The following is a 16,362-nucleotide window of genomic DNA, read 5'->3' as shown; positions in this document are numbered from 1 at the left end:
ATAGTGCCCGCCGGCAAAATAACAGTGGCCACGCCCGCTGGTTGGCTGCGTCCCCAACCCCGCTAAGGCAGGCTAGCCGCTAGCGAGCCCAGTTCTAGTTAGTCTACTTAGTTGCTTTGCTCCCTCCCCCATCTCGCAAAGTATCCCTTTCGAAGCTCTGCCATCCGATTACGGAACTAGCCAGCCATGCAAGGTGATGATAGTTACTGCAGTCATCATTGCTTCACTCGCTGCGCCGCTGATGCTGAAACGCTTCCGTGACAACGTGCATGCTCAACGCCCGTCTACCCGTGTGCGGTCTCGGGTTCAATCCTCCCTGCTCCGTCTACATGCGTTGACTTCATCGGACGCTCGGTAACAAGTGGGATCCGGTGCCAGAGCCCACGGAGCCTAGCTCTTCCCCGGGCCGTGGTACCCGTGGGCTCGTCCGGATTCCTGATTTCTCCAGGAGGTGGTCTGGCTCGGAGATGTTGCATCGACTGGATAACAAGATGCCTGGAGGATTTACAGTTGTGAGCTATACTATGGAAACGTGATCCTGTGTCCATCCTGCATCCTCACGGCCGGGGTTGGATCCGAGAGGTCTCGTCGCTAAGGCAGTACGGAGTAGATGGTAAGTAGGATGATTGACCTTGATTGACGGACAGCCCCTTCGAGAAGAGCAGCGGCCGTCAAACCTGATGATCAGCACTCCAAGGGGCTTGTGAGCCTGAATACCACGCGAGAGCAAGCCAATTATCCGCCTTGTTTGCTCGAATCATTCAGCCCAGTCAATGGATAGGAATCAAGGCCGGATGGCATGACAAACACGATCATCTCATGATCTTACCTCATCCCCAACTGTCCGCCACACGGAGTCGATACGGAGCGCAGAGCACCTGGAATCTGAAACACACTGTGATCATCGGCCAGCCTGCCTGGCCCCTCCATATGGCGGGCCTAAGCCTACCCTACCGGTTCACAGTAAGGCTTCTTTTTCTCCGGGCGATCAAAAATCAGGAATTCAAATCAGCCTTGCCTGAGGCCGGCGGGCCTTATGTAATCCATCTCGGGGCGGGATCGTGCAAGACCACCCAATTTTGGCGCCATCGCGTGAATCGGGTCTATCAGTATCCCTGGAATCCTTGAAGAATGCTGCATCCGCGTATACCCTTGACGGACAATCCATGTCTGTTACTGAAAAGAGCCTGTAAGGCTTAGACAGAAACCTGGCTCCCTACCTCCAGCTACCGTCCATCACTGATGTCCAGGCAAACACACGAAGATGAGCCCTCAACCAAGAGAAACCCACCGTTCAACGATAATCACATCGGCGTCCTCGCATTATTCTCATCCTCGATCAGCCTCTTGCCCTAGCCCCACTCATGTGGAGAGGTCGGCACATAGTATGGACTATGGAGCCCACATTATTATTCTACCTACACCTCAGGTTTGTTGTGGGCACGTCCCAGTCCCTGGTTACGTCGTGACAAATTCCAAGACTTAAATGGAATTCCCCCGTGGGATAAGCAACATTATAATCGGAATTCAGAATTTAGATACGTTCGATACTCTCACTAAAATCAAGCGCTGCAGCTAGCATGCTAGGCAGCTGACGCCAGCTACAATTGGAGCACACCGGTCGACTAGGCGATTAGCCGCTGGAGCCGTCGTCCCCCATTTGGAGAAACTAGGGGACGGTTCCTAGTCGGCCAGCTAACTATGGCACTATGTACGTGCTAACGTCGGTCTTGTCTAATGAATAACAATACTAGCCTGAGCGACTGTTATTCTCATCCTAAAGCAGAAGTCTGCCTACTCCCCCACTGCCAAGCAGTCTATTCAAGTTCGTCTAAATTGGCCTGCATGATTGTCCACCCCGTGGGCCGCTGCGTATCCTCCGCGGGTCTTTTGTGCGAAACGAACAAGCGAATCAGCCTCATTGATTGACGCAGAAAGCAACTGACGACCGGGGAGGCCGACCAGACCAACCGTCATTGTGCCCATGTTGACTGTGATCGACGTCTGCTATGCCATTCGTGTATCTGGCTCGAGCATTCCAGACCAGGCTGAGCCTTCAACAGGCGGAACGGCCCCTTCCGATGTCGAATATTCCCACGGGCCCCAAGACTTGCACTGATCTCAGTCACATATCGGCATATCCCATCTGAAGGGTGGAGTTCGTGAGGCTGTATGCCGTTTATCCTCTTTCAATGTGCATTCCGTTTATCCCGTCTCTTCCATGGTATACTGTTGATTGCAGTGTGTCTAGGCGCAATCCACTTCCAATTTCGAATCCGAGAACCATGGCTTTCCCCTGTCAGCATGTTCCCTGTCAGCGCATAGTGACCAACACGAGGTTGGACACGTTGTAACCTAGTCACCCGGTATCAGGGCAAGGTTATCTGCTGCTCGGCCTCTCCGGACGTCATTGGTGGAGAGTTGCTTCCATACTACTTCGAACATTCTATATACCAACTTCCGGTTTACGTTGGATACCACTTTGGGAGAAGCACATCCTCGTGCAGCATGTAGCCTGCAAACTACTGCACAAGTAGCAGGCTCACGGGCTACAGAGCCATGAGGCCTCTCCTTCCGCCCCCATCGCAGAGGTGACATGCGCCCTGGGGCGGAAAATAGCCACATGGTCTGATCTAATTCTTACTGTTGGCCGGTCCGCCAACCGATCAGAAAGCAGTTGCTTTGATTTACTGTTACTGACCGGGATTCATATGTCTCTTACGAGCCGCTGGTGATTGCCACGTACCGAATCGATCGACTATCAAAATGCGAGTATATCATCCGTCAGGCCGGTCTATAGATAATCTAGATTATCAACCTGTCATCCTGCTAAGTGGAACTAGCCAATTCCTGTCACCCCGCTGCACAGCCATTTTTGACCGCGGGCTAAACACTGGAAGGACCCGCTTCCCTGCTAGCTATTACGGAGCCCTTGTCGATGCATGATCTTTTGGATCCTTCTGAGAATAGCCCTACCATTGACTAATGGCATGCTGAGGAGATATTAAATGCCGCCTGGCTGATTTGCCCGGCGTCTATCGTGGACCAAGCCTTCTGCATGATAGCAAGGCTATGCAGGGGTGTTTCATCCGACTACACGTGTGCAGGTTGCAAACCCCCCTTCGAGAGCCGTGAAGATCATATTGCGCTCTGCGACAATACGATGGCAGGGATACTGCTGGACAACGGCCGGGGCTTTTGCCACTGAGGATCTCCTTATCTCCCCCGTATCCCAGGCCATAATGGCAGCGTGACACACATGTTAATCATTGCGGGGCTTTAAGCCATGGCGTCATCATCGACCAGCGTGCTATCCCACGATTCCTTATTCCCATCACCTTCCACGGATTGATATGTGGTGTTACATTCGGCTGAGCCCGGACTTGCAACCTATTCCAGGCTGGATGCTGTGAAATATGATGCTTATCCAATTGGGGCCAGTTCTGATGCAAGCAACGCAATAGGAACAGCCCCCAACACGAGCCACTACGAACCAACATGTTGGTTCGAAGTTTACCGCTGACTCGTTCATACGCGCAGTAACCGCAATTTAAGCATGATACTACCAGCAGTTCCTGCATCTAAGGACACTCTCCATATTATACTGATTAGGATTAGGTGAACAGAGAAATTGTCATACTTGTCTCACCATTCCAGGTCCCTACCGTCTACCAACCAACAGCATGACTGCGGGCACAGGCGTTGGGACGAAGCACCGTGCAGAGAGATCTGACACAGTCTTCTGCAAGCATGAGATGAGCGGCCACTCCGCGAACCTAATCCTGAAACTCCTTCCACTTGACCATTCTGGCCCTCAGATCCACCTCCTTTCCGTCCACCACGAATCTGCCATCCCCGCGATGGTGAGCCATCTTCATTTCCCTCACCCCTAGCTCTCTGCCACCAACAGAGTTCTTCTCGTCTCCTGCGTTCTTACTCCCCTGGCCATATTCTAAATCCATATCCCTATTCACCCATGCTCCAACCACCCTCAGCACCCACAGGTTGTACTTCGCCACCAACGCTCGATCCTGCACCACACACTGGATATTAGCCACAACGTCCTCCCCTCCAACCAATGGTGCCCGTGTCTGTGCCCTTTCCTCCTCTTCCCCCTTTCCCTCTTCCTCCTCTGCGGACCCAGAATCTGAAACATACTCCGGTGCTGGGACAGGGTTGATCCCGAATGTCTCCCACTTATCGACATCCTCGCCACTGCAGTTTCCAATGTCAACGGCCTTCTCCAACATCTCCACCGCGGGAATGGCAAGCACACACTCGCCCGTCTTCTTCAAGGTATCGTAGCTCTTGTCCCACGGGCCAATGCAGGCCCCGATCAGCGTTGGCTCTTCGTGCTGAATCATCATGTGGAACCCCATGGTCATGATGTTGTGCGTCCGGTTGGCCAGGGACCCCGTAGTCACGAGTACGACAGGCCCGGGCTCCAGGAGGCGATTGACCTGATGGATCGGATAGGGGAGGAATTGGTCCAGGCCTGCCGCTGCTGCTGTTTCTGTGCCTGGACCGTCCCTCCTCCACCTCTGCCTCTGCATGCTAGCCCTGAGGTCAGATTTCGATCGCTTGCTCGCCCGTTCTAGGTCTGGCTTGCTCAGAGGCTGCAATCCAGTATCTCCTTCTTCCGCGGTGGTCCGTTTGCGAGGCATATCTTGCTTGTCTTGTTTCTGTTTTGCCACCTCCTTATCTTTTGCTTATGTGCGTAATGGATACGCGATTGTACGTGTGTGTAGGTAGGTAGGTAGGTAGGTAGGTAGGTAGACAGGCAAGCATATAGACACGTAGGCACGTAGGTAGAGCCGTATATACAGAGATATGTGCTGAATGACCGTCATTCCACACCTGAGAAGACACGTCGAGGACAAACAAACATTTAAACACGAGCAGACAAAGAACCCGCGGAATCGATGACTTGAGTACTCTGTACTTTGTCGCCGTCCCCGCATTCTGGGCTGAACCGGTCATTCCTGTTGGTCGGGTCGGGTCGGGTCGACTGGGCCACCTTTGTGTTCAAACATGAGAACATCTGTTCAAGTTCGGTGGTTCTGAATTCAAAGGCCTGATGGACGATAATACAGTTGGATGAAATACCCAGGATGGGTCTTGGGTTAGTATAAGAAACTTCAGAAAAGCAAACATTCGCATGAGTTGAATCGGCATAGCAAAACCAGCCAGTACCCTACAGTATCTAACATATAATATATGTTTGACAACCCAGACAGCCAAACACTTCACATTATAGTACCACCACCACCACCATCCCATCAAAACCAGAAACTCACGAGGAGAAACTTGCTAAAGACAAATCTAAAGACTACTTCTAATTACCTAGCAAGTCAATCCAATATCTATACCGCCCTCCTCCCTGTACAAAACACTTAAATCTAAAATCCAATATTCAGGCATTACCCAAATCCAGCCAATATACCAGCATACCAGCAGGATCAGAGCTCGAATCAGCTTCTTCAGATGCACAATAATAGCCTATTAGCTAAACTAGCCATCTATCTATCTATCTATCTTACCCCCCCCCCCCCCCCCCCCCCCAACAGGAATCTCCAATAACGAAATTAAGCAATAGATAGAAATAAATTCCACTGTTCATCCAGGAACCCATCCGAAAGTGCCTCCTGCCTGTCTGCCTGCCTGCCTCTCCTCCTTCTCTAGTTGGTGGTAGTAAAGAAAGTAAGGCAATATACTGTCTCCAACATTGTAAGCAGTATAAGTATATCTACTTTACTACTTACTTATATTAATTAAACAGGCTGGGAGGATTTATAATTTACATCCATCTAGGGAGTAAGTATCTGTATAATCAGAGGGTAGAGACAGGTATGTGTGCTCCTTGTAGCGAAAATGAACTCCCTTGAGTACTTTTTATACTGTCTGGATGGAATGGGTGTTTGAGAAAGAGGGCAAGAATTATCTATCTGGGGTGGTGGTGGTAGTAGTAGTAGTAGTAGTAGTAGTAGTAGTAGTAGTAGTAGTAGTAGTAGTAGTAGTAGTAGTACCCCTATTAAATGTTTGCACATGCACTGGTTACTCTTGTCTACATCTCTTATTCTTATATATACACATATATTCATAGGTGTCACTGTAATTGGTTGAGTGTTCATGAACTAGTTATAAATAAGGGGTGGGACAATCGATATACAGTGATGATATAGTATACCGGGATACTAAGCTATCTCCGCCATATAAGTATCCGCACAGGACATTTACAAATGGATGGATGACAGTAATACGAATAGCGAGGGGGGGCAAAGGAAAGCAGAGTATCTTTAGCATAAACGGCATAGTCGAGATGTGTTGCTTTGCCACACCACCCATCAGACACCCAGACACTCATTTAATTCTAGGCCAAGGGCCAAGACACAAATTCAGGGAAAATACATGGTATCCATTCATCCTCACATTAGCTACAGGCCTGTCCATCACCTTACTTACAGACTTCACACCAAGGCCAGTGCCGGGGGTGAAGCAAGCGTGGCAGATCGCCAATAGAAATAAGCACATCACAAAAATAGAACAGATCGGGGGTTCCTGGTTTCAAAAAACAAAAAGGTATGGGGAAATCACTGCTGTCCGCGAGGGGAACCAAAATAAGATACAGCCCGCATCAAACGCCTTTTCAGAATACAAAAATGCTGGACGGATGTGCCGCAGTCCAGTCCAGCGAGCCTTGCCCTTTAGAGGTCCTTGCGATAAGGAAATCTGGCGGTCCGCGAGTGCAACCGCAATTGGTCTGGCAGCCCAAGGATGATCCACGGGGAGCGCTGAGTACCCAAATAATCGAGTTTCTCAGGGCTGCACACCGTCGACTAATATCCACTGAGACCGGTACGATACCGCATGCAGGTAGGAGCGGAGCTTTAATAGCCAACGATCGAGAGGATATCATATCCTGGTCGTGGGGCGCTGGTATCGCAAGGTCGCTAAATAGCCAAGCAAGAAAAAGAAAAGAAGACGCTATCATAAAAGCGCAACGGGTTGCGACAAGCGAAGGTCGAGTGTGAGGTGTTAAGCGACGAGAGCGCATGGCTCAGCCGATGGGGGTACGTGGAGCTCAGGTGGACCTCGATGCATCACTCGGTATTGTCAAATGGTAACAAAAGCCTTTAGCCTTTTAATGATGAAGGCGTCCATCAGGGTTCGTCACCTGGAAATCATGTTAGCCACGGTTATTCTATGGTATCACCGAGTCAGTCTCACCTGCAAGATCCGACGCGAGAAATCCTGGTCATCGTCGATGCTGCCGTTACTTTGACGCCTCTGCGCCATGAAGTCGCCGTCAAATCTAGAATCCGACATGGAGTTCTGGGACATCGGATTGCCAAAGTTGTCCACACCAACACTGCGGCGGTACTGGGCCTCAACAGATTTCCGGTTCTTGAAGCGCCACAGGAAGAAACCAGCACCGACAATAGCGCACAAGCCAACCACACCCACCACGACGCCAGCAGCAATGGCAGCAGTACTGGCGGTCGACTTATCCTTGCTTGCCGCAGAGGTCGTGGCACTTTCGGCCTTTGCAGCCGTCGTCTCGCTTGCTGCTGTCTCATATACTGTTTGTGTGGTACCAGCGCTGGTGACAACGTGGGCTTGGGGTTGTTGGGTCGTTGATGTAGCGGACGTTCCACTCTCAGCACTAGATGTTGTACTTGAGGAGGCGGAATAGTTTTCAACGTCGTTATCCATACCAGTGAGGTAAACCGAATACGTATCGGAACCACCACCTGTGATTGGGACCATCAGTAAACCAAGTCATTAGAGAGGGGCGAAAGCAGGGAACGTACAGTCCACACTAGGCCAACCGGCACATTCGATGTTGCATTTGCTGTCAGAAACCAAGGCCGACGATGCAGGCAACTCATTGCCACAGAGACAGTCCTGTCCATTATGTAAAGCAAACACGGTGTAGCTGCCCTTCAAACACAGCTTCTGACAGTATCCATCACTTTGATATGTGTAGGTTCCTTGGTCCGTCAATGGCGTCGAGTTGGAGTAACAGCCGTTGTATACCTCTGTATAGGCGTGGGCAGCGGGCAAGCTGGCAGCCAGGAAAACGGCAGAAGCCGCCAGAGCCGACCGGAAGGTCAAGGGTTTTGTGGGATGATACATGGTGGACGGAGTAAGTGATCACAGGAGGGTCGAGTATGAGTGTCTGAACATAGGTTTCAGACGCAGCAGCGCAAGATGATGGATCAAGCGAAGGAAAAGGGACGACCCGCGTAACCCTTTGGGCCTCTTCAAGCTGTATCAAAGCTTGGTTGTTCTTTGTCTCACTTTGTCCCCGCTGTTAGACTCGTCTCGCGATGGTGTCCCGAAGCGAACAGGGCAAGCGTGGACAAGGGCCGGTCGTAAATAAGGGCGCGTGACGTAGATGATGGGGACGAGGTGTGGGTATCCGGTCGGGTTAGGCGACAGCAGAGTAAAAGCGAATGGAAGTTAGGTGAGCAGGCGAGCAGGCGAGTAGGTGAGAGATCGAGTGAAGATGGCGATGAAAGAGTGAGTGTTGTGTGTGTGATGTCTACCTTGGGAACAGGCGGTCCCTGACGCTGGCGGGGAAGGGCCCTGGAGACGGGTGGTTTCAAGCCCCCCCTTTCTGTCGGAAAGGGTTTAATGAGCACACCTGTGCGGGCGGTTTAGGCAGAGAAACGGCCAGGATCGGAATCGCCCCCAGCAACTGCAATCAGAGGGGAGACGGAGTTCTATTATGGCCCAGGGGGCTCAGGATGGGAATCTCCAGTAGCGTGAAAGCCTTGTCAAGCGAAGGTGAAAGCAAAATAGAGAGAGGGAGGGAGGGAGGGATGGAGAGGATCGGGAAAGGAAAGGTAAACAAGAATGCCCGACAGCCCGTCAATAATGATCCTCAGGCCCAAAAAAGAGTGTGGAGGGTGAAGTAGCGAAGGGATGGACAAGAAGGGGAGACGATAGAACGAGTGACAGTTTCCCAGGACTTGACGGATTGGGGAGGGAGAGAGTGACTGCAGGACCTCACCTGCCGGGAAGGGATTAAGCGACGCTAGTTACTCCGTACTGCTGCTACTGTTCGTCCGTCTGTTAGTCTGTTAGATACCAGGGGGAAGGCAGAGGAGAGGCAGTCTAACTTTCCCATCTGGCCAAGGCGAAAAAAAAGGGACAAACAAAGCGTGAGGAGGAGCATCATTCCCCCCTCGCTCCCCCAATGACAGCCCGCCATTCCATACGCGGTACGCTTTAGGGTCGTTTTTGGTGGTTCCCCGACGGGACTTGACCCTGGATGCGCAGGGCGGTAATTTACCAGCTTCCCGCGTACCTGGCCGCCCGGGTCCAATCATACCCGCGACCGGCCGCTGACCTCAGCGCCGCCGTCCAGGGGCACGGCGCACTAGTCCTGCGTAAGTACGGAGTACGACAGAACTAGATAGGATGGGAAGGCACGGAGGAGGGGCCCATCCTTTCCCCTTTCTGGCCATGAGTGGCATGCGCTAAGCCCGCCCGGGTCATGGCGGCAAAAAGAGGGGATGCTGTTGATGGTGATGGTGATGGTGATGGTGATGCACATGCTGAATGCTCATGCTCATGCTCATACTTCGGCCGACTTGGGAGTCCCTATTTACTATCTGTAGATAGATAGATACTATGGACTACGTACCCAGAAGAATGACCATCGAGACATCCTACTACTACTCAGCAGCAATGTAGGGCTCCCAGAAACATACCAGTATGGGCAGACATTCGGGTCAAAAATCCAACCATACCTTCGTGCGACATTCTTCCACCATAATACTACTACATGTTTGCCGATGAGGGCACGCGCAGCAGAAGGGAGGGAGGACAGAGCTTGTCACACCCACACCGTCAAGTCACTTATCCGTCCGTCCTCGGGTGGTTCGGACAAGAAGCAACCTCCGCCATACAAAGAAGCCAGAAGTGAGACTTGCCTGGGGCGCAATGTATTAATAGTAGCTCCAGGATCCTCCCACCATTCAACGGGGGCGCTCGTGACCCAAGGAAGACACGGGCAGCTTTTCACTCCTCCATCAGCGGTGGTGGTGGTGTGGGTGTGTGGGTGTGGGCACTGGGCGGGTGTGCCGGTGTCGGTGTCGGTGTCGATTTCGGTCGTGGCTATGGATTATGATGATGATGATGATGAATAGATAATAATGAATGACTCGGTGATCTCTTTCCAATCTGACTGTCACCAGTGGTGATGAGCTGTTCAACGGGACATTATTATTGCGCCATTCCTTGCTGTTCTGCAAGACGGGACAATTTGGTGTTCCCGGCCACTGTAGCGATTTCCATGCAGAACCCCCTACTAAGTACTCCGTAGGTACTGCAAGTACGGAGTACTAACTACTACAGACTATTGTGCAATCTGGACAACCACAGCCAATTCCCCTCCATCGTTCCAACTGCCTCAAAACAGATGTGCAGAAGCATCCAACACCCGAAATTTCCAGGAAATATGTATGACACCCTTTCCCCCAAATTGATGGCCAGCACATCTGCTTCTGAAGGAGGAATGGCAACGGCCGTGACTGGCCGGCGCCCGGCTATCATACACAGTACTGTGTAGTAGTAGTTATTCCGTAGGCGCTGGCAATCCTTGACGGGCCAATAAACAGCCGGTGAGCGGAAAGAAATGGACCCTTGAGCCAAGCTGGATTTAGGCGTCGAGCGTTTGATTTTTCCACCATGCGGGCCCTCCTTCTATGTACGGAAGGGACCAGCTCGACCCCCGACTCAGGGAGTTCGATCGGATAGAAATGCCCACGCCTTGGCATCGTCGTTCCGGAGCGACGTCCAACGGTTTGTTTCGATCGATTTGAGGTGTCCTCTCTCTTGCATCATTCTTGGCCACAGCCAACCTACTATGATGCGATGGAAACCTGGGCTGGTTTTCCATGGTTCCAGCGGTCGGCCGTTCCCGGGGGAGGGAGGCCCGCGGGTGGAACTGGAACCCCTTCTTCTGCAGCCCTTGGGTGTGGTTAACTAGATAGGTAGCTACCGCTTAGTAAATAGCTCCAGGGACCGCAATAATGTAAGGAACCTCCGCCCCTTGACGCGTGTATCTGCAGAGTTGATGCACTGCAAAAGCACAGTGCAGCGCAGCAGTCGGCGTCTCGACTGTCTACCAGGAGAATAATAATCTGCTAAGGCCATGGCCCGTTTGCAATAGATAGAGGGGGGGATGGAGCCAGATGACGGCTTTCTAACTGCTAGTTCGTACGGAGTGTATTCCCGCATGAACATCACTTTGTACGTACTGATGACTTGAGCCACATTAACATACACACATACCGACAGGAATGCCTTGCTACTCCATATCTAGGAAGATAAAACCTCTCAGCGCATACATGCCATACTACGCACCCTGACTCACACTACCGAATCCACATTCCCAGGGCGGGTGAAACTATTCTGGAAGCACAAAGCATGAAGCATGTTGACGCCGACAGACGGGCACAAATAAGCTTATTGTGTGTTTCAGCATGCGAGACTCAGACACTATCTACCTAGTATCTATCTAAAGACCAGAGTCAGGGACCACTGCCCTGACACTTCCGGCTACTACTAATGTACCGCCCATCCTGGCCTATAGGCTGGGCAGGGCATAATCCGAAGCCGTTACCTGTCTGGCCTTGCTCTTCCCGAACTATCCCAAGTAGATACCTACTTAGCACTGGCAGGGCTGGCTGGATTCAACAACAACAACAAAAACCTGGGGAGTGAGTGCCACACAATGCTCAAATGTCACGTTAGGCTGTTGTCACTCACCCATCCACCCACCGTGTTCTGACTCACTGTCAGACTGCCCAGCCCAAGGCTAATTAATAGTAGCCAATACTCCATACGGTTGTATATACCCACCACCAATAACCACATCTAGCCATTGCAAACGAACAAAAGACCGAAGATCACCAGCCAGCCAGCCAGCCAGCCAGCCAGCCAGCCCCGGGCACCGACGGAGCCCATCCATCCATCCATCCATCCGTCCGTCATCCACAAGGAGAATTCTAGCCTCGTCTCGACTCTTTCCTCTTCCTTCTTCCCAATAATGGCCCATAACCCATGTACTCCGTACACAGAAAACCAATACCACCAGGGTAGATATAATTACCTAGGTTAGTGACTAGGCATCTCCATAGGTATGTATGTAGGTAGGACTATCACCGAAAATCCAAAAGAGACGGTGAGACTGAGATGAGCCATTACAGAGGAGAGAGGGGGGAGGGAAGGGGAGGGAAGCGAAGAAGAGGGACCCGTCCGTACCCGGGACCCAGCGGAGTGAAACCCTGGACGACTACGAGGCCGAGGTGGGAGGGTCTAGAACGTGTCATGATGATCCACGATACGATGTCTCTGCTTTGCTTTGCTCTGGTAGCTCTGCTGCTCTGCCGAGTTTTTTTCCATTTATAAACTACTACTACCTTTCTCCCCATCCGCGTGATTTAGGTAGTAATACGGGCGTATATGTAAATAAAGGACGGATAGAAAAAAAAAAAAAAGAAAAAAGGCCGGTTACTAGTGTCGTGTTGGCATTGGAAGGATTCAACTTATTCCTTTGCCAAGATGGTTGACCGTGTAGGGAAATGGGGAAATTGGGCCCTGGGATGCTGTCTGTCAGTCTGGCTGGCTGTGAACTGGGCTTACCTGACCTGACTGACCTGGGTGAGTGAATGAGTGGGTGAGTGAGAAATTCGGGGATGAGGAACAGAACTCCGCCCGTCCTCGATTCTAGGTTGTGTAAGTACCTTAGTCATATATTTATGTAAGTAGTAAGTACTATACAACATCATTATTGAGAGTACTTAAGTGAGGGCGTGTGTGTGTGTGTGAATGGCCGAGTGGCGTCCGCAGCTCTATCCCCAATGTTGGGGAAATAGTCAGGTTGGGGGTCCAGCATGAGGTATCATCTACCTACCTACTTGAGTAGGTCAGCGGATCGGATCATCAGCACGAGCGCAAGCTATGGGATACTCATTCTCATCGTCGTCATCATCATGGATCATTTGATCGTTGCGTGATACTACTACAAGGTACCTAGGTAGGTAGGTAGGTAGGTAAATGATCTGTCCGATGGAGGTCTGGGTGGATGACCTGTTGGTTCTATATTCCGGACGGAGGGCGGCGGTCCTGTGAGACCCGACACATGACTATTGAATAGGTACCCCGTAGATATATTGGGAATGGGCAGTTCCTCCTTTTCTCAAGGTAGGTATAAGTTGGTGCCTGGAAACTGTGGCCATGGCTTGTATGAGCCTGGAGTTAAGTATGGCCAGATGTTCGCGGTGCGTTACTGCCGATGTGCTGTGACTCGTTTGTTGACTCCAAGCACGGGTAGATGCTCAAGCACTTGGATCTGAGGAAAGGCGCGCAGCACACCCAGTAGTTCTATCTACTCCGTACGATCACCGCATCCAACAAGCTTCATATCAAGGAATCGTAAAAATTCATTTAGATTAAATAAGAATACGGAGGCAACGACACCCCGCAGCATGCAAGGTATGCCACCCATTTTCAATCCGCAACATCTGCGTTATCTCCGATAAATGCTTCATGTCCACTTTTGTTTTAGTATCCCCTTGGTATATATGCTCGTGAAAGACATCTCTATCAGAAACGGGAGTCCTAGTCCAGACAAGCGTCACGCTTGTCTGTGAAGCCCTGCCCTGATCTATGGCTTAGGGATGTGCAGCGTCTTGCTGACCATCAGACAACCGTGGAGCACAAAGAGGAGCACCAAGGGGTGGAATTCAAACATCGTACCCTCGGCCGCAACGCCCAACGGTAGGTCGTCCAGCACCCATCCTTGCGAAACGCAGTAGGCCATGTAAGACGCGATGGACAGGGTTGTGGGGATCGGGGTGCCCTCGAAGTACTTAGACTTGCCGGACTTGTCCTTGGGCAGGACCGCAACGGTCACGTTAAACCGTGCCAACCGCGTCAAGCCGCACAGAACGAAGAAGGAGAGGAGCAGATGGTCGAGGCCTGTGCGCATTCCGAGGGCGAAAGCTGCCGCGGCGGGTGCCATGCCAAAGGAGATCTAGAGTACAGAAAGCAGGCAATCAGTCACTTGCCGGTGTGAGACCCGGGGGGGTGGGGGAGGGGGCGTACCAAATCCGCCAAGGAGTCGAGCTCCTGACCCATAAGCGACGACTTTTTCCTCCACCGAGCAATCTTTCCGTCCATGAAGTCGAAGAATAGCCCGAATGGCATGAAAGCCAGGGCAGCCCAGATGGCACCGAATTCGTGGGGATCGCCAAGACAGTAACGCAGAGACGAGAAGACGGACATCACTGTTTATGAGCGGTTAGTGTCAGTTCGCGGATATCGAGCCGAAGTGAGATGTGAGCTTGCCTCCACAAAATCCTAGAGACGCGTTAGCGGATGAGATGTAGACGGAATAATGTTCCGGAGGGAAATGGGTTCTTACCATTGAGTTCAGTGACTAAATCTGCGAGATGCATCGCCCTGGTTTGCGAATCTGCGTCAGTGACCTTTGAAGGCCCCAGAGCAAAACCACGAAAACTTACCTGATCATGCTGAAGTGGCCGGTTTCCGAGGAAAGAAGCATCTTCTGCTTTTCTTGGCCTACGAGTCTTTTAGTCCGTCGCGCCCTTGAGGAAGTATCGCCAGGATGCAAACTTACCACCGTCACCCGCAGGTGGGCCACCGCTATTCGTTGAGGTATTCGACGGCATGGTAGATATCCTGCGAGACATGCTCAAGCTGGAAAAGAAAGAAAAGCTCGTAAGGTAGATTCTCGACAGGTCGGGATGTTTGTTTATGTGGAAAGGGTGGGTTGTAAGGGTCGAAGGGGAATGATGCAATGGTAGGCAGCTACCTTGAGCAGGCGTGTTGACAGGCGCACAGATTCTACGGCTCAAGCGTGGCCAGACGTCATTGCAAGGCGGTGTTGCCTGCGCCACCCTCACACCAGCCACACTACGGTGCTGCCGCTGCCGAGTGCCGACCGATTACCACTGCGCCACAGGCACCCTTACCGGGCTTGTCGCCTACTGCATCTACTATTCAGACAACTCAAGGATCAAGAGGTAGGCACTGAAATACTATGGCAAACGGGAGGTTTAGAACAAGATTCAGCGTGATTAATCGTTGCAATACATGAATTCCATGGCTGAGCAAATCCGCGACAGCCTCTGCGTACAGCAAAGCAGCAGATTCTTTTCTAGGACGCGCAAGAATATAGAGACAAATGAATTCCTGCAAGAGCTCCCTTTTCCCAAAACGCCGTAATAAGACAGTACTACCAAAAGACAGAGACCGTCTATCGTCTGAAACCACCACCGCCGCGAGGGGCACCCCGGCCACCGCCTCTCGAGAAACCACCGCCACCGCGGGGGCCTCCTCTGCCACCGCCCCTCGAGAAACCACCACCGCGACCACCACCGAAACCACCACCTCCCCGAGGGCCACCACGTCCTCTGGAGGCACCGCCACGGAAACCACCTCCACCGCGCATGGGGCCACCGCGGGAAGCACCGCCGGCTCTCTTGGGCTTCGCGCCACCTGTATTGCAGTTAGAAAAAAGTCCAAGACCATCTGGCTTGTGCGAAAATCGTCGGGGATCCTACCAGGAGCCTTGGGCTTGGGGAGGAACCTAGTGGTACAAAGTCAGCAGTGTTTCGTTTGACAGACAAGAATCAGCGACAACATACTTCTCCAAAGGCAGGAGCTTGTCTCCACCGATGTAGACCTTGTCACCGGCCTTGAAGGAGGTCGCGACAATTCCCTCCTGGGGCTTGATGGTGAAGTAGACCTGGTTGATGGGGCCGAGGACCTCATCGACCTTGCCGATGGGGGTCTAAAGTTGTTATGCCGATTAGTTTCATGCGCGTCTGTGAGTCGTTCTCGGGTCGGTGATTCATACTTTGTTCTCGAGGTAGATGGGGGCGTTGAAGTAGGGAATCTTGGGGTTGATCGACTCGCAAACCATCTCACCCTCGCAAGCGTGCATGACAGTTCCCATCTCTAATTGATCCAGATTAGTCGCACGTTCCAATTTTCGATGCTGGGGCGAATAATTACCCAGAACCTGGTCGGGGGGACCGAAAGACTGCTGGTAACCTCCGCGACCTGTCCGATGAAATTTTCGTCAGCTCATCCTCCAGTGCCAAAGTCGGCTCGCGATTGCTGTTTCCGACTCACCACCACGGCCACCGCCGAAACCGCCACGGTTGGCGCCACTGGCAAATCCACGGCCTCCACGGAAAGACATCTTGTATTGCTGTTGTTGCGGTCGACCTGGAGATCTCGGAGTCCGGAGAAGTTTTCAAATGGTGGGAAGCTCGAAACGGTAAAGTGTCGCTAGCCGCAAGGGCAGTTTCCTGTCAC

General features: G+C 51.9%; 4 protein-coding genes across 4 annotated transcripts; all 4 read right to left on the bottom strand.

Moving 5' to 3' along the window:
• Positions 1 to 280: 280 nt before the first annotated feature.
• On the bottom strand, positions 281 to 610 carry BO70DRAFT_359956 (uncharacterized protein). Its single transcript, XM_025542662.1, has one exon. The coding sequence runs from the start codon at positions 546 to 548 to the stop codon at positions 285 to 287; it is 264 nt and encodes an 87-aa protein (XP_025402036.1). The 5' UTR covers positions 549 to 610; the 3' UTR covers positions 281 to 284.
• A 3,166-nt stretch (positions 611 to 3,776) lies between these two features.
• Positions 3,777 to 4,664, bottom strand: BO70DRAFT_369359 (flavin reductase family protein; the record flags this gene model as incomplete). The annotated part of the gene is made up of 2 exons (XM_025544680.1): positions 3,777 to 4,495; positions 4,526 to 4,664. The coding sequence occupies 2 exons, from the start codon at positions 4,662 to 4,664 to the stop codon at positions 3,777 to 3,779; spliced, it is 858 nt and encodes a 285-aa protein (XP_025402035.1).
• Positions 4,665 to 7,209: 2,545 nt separating this feature from the next.
• Positions 7,210 to 8,136, bottom strand: BO70DRAFT_286756 (WSC-domain-containing protein; the record flags this gene model as incomplete). The annotated part of the gene is made up of 2 exons (XM_025539211.1): positions 7,210 to 7,751; positions 7,812 to 8,136. 2 exons carry the CDS (start codon positions 8,134 to 8,136, stop codon positions 7,210 to 7,212), a joined length of 867 nt encoding a protein of 288 aa, XP_025402034.1.
• Positions 8,137 to 13,681: 5,545 nt separating this feature from the next.
• Positions 13,682 to 15,997, bottom strand: BO70DRAFT_369357 (Gar1-domain-containing protein; the record flags this gene model as incomplete). The annotated part of the gene is made up of 9 exons (XM_025544679.1): positions 13,682 to 14,050; positions 14,122 to 14,303; positions 14,441 to 14,478; positions 14,541 to 14,598; positions 14,657 to 14,736; positions 15,012 to 15,015; positions 15,385 to 15,537; positions 15,667 to 15,832; positions 15,899 to 15,997. 9 exons carry the CDS (start codon positions 15,995 to 15,997, stop codon positions 13,682 to 13,684), a joined length of 1,149 nt encoding a protein of 382 aa, XP_025402033.1.
• Positions 15,998 to 16,362: the final 365 nt, after the last annotated feature.

This window comes from Aspergillus heteromorphus, assembly GCF_003184545.1.
Source record: "Aspergillus heteromorphus CBS 117.55 chromosome Unknown BO70scaffold_5, whole genome shotgun sequence".
Taxonomy (NCBI): domain Eukaryota; kingdom Fungi; phylum Ascomycota; class Eurotiomycetes; order Eurotiales; family Aspergillaceae; genus Aspergillus; species Aspergillus heteromorphus.
The sequence above is the reverse complement of the archived record's forward strand: the minus strand, read 5'-3'. Positions and strand labels throughout refer to the sequence as shown.

Excerpts from the sequence above, each read along its gene's own strand:
- BO70DRAFT_359956 (XM_025542662.1), bottom strand. The coding sequence starts at position 548 with ATGGACACAGGATCACGTTTCCATAGTATAGCTCACAACTGTAAATCC.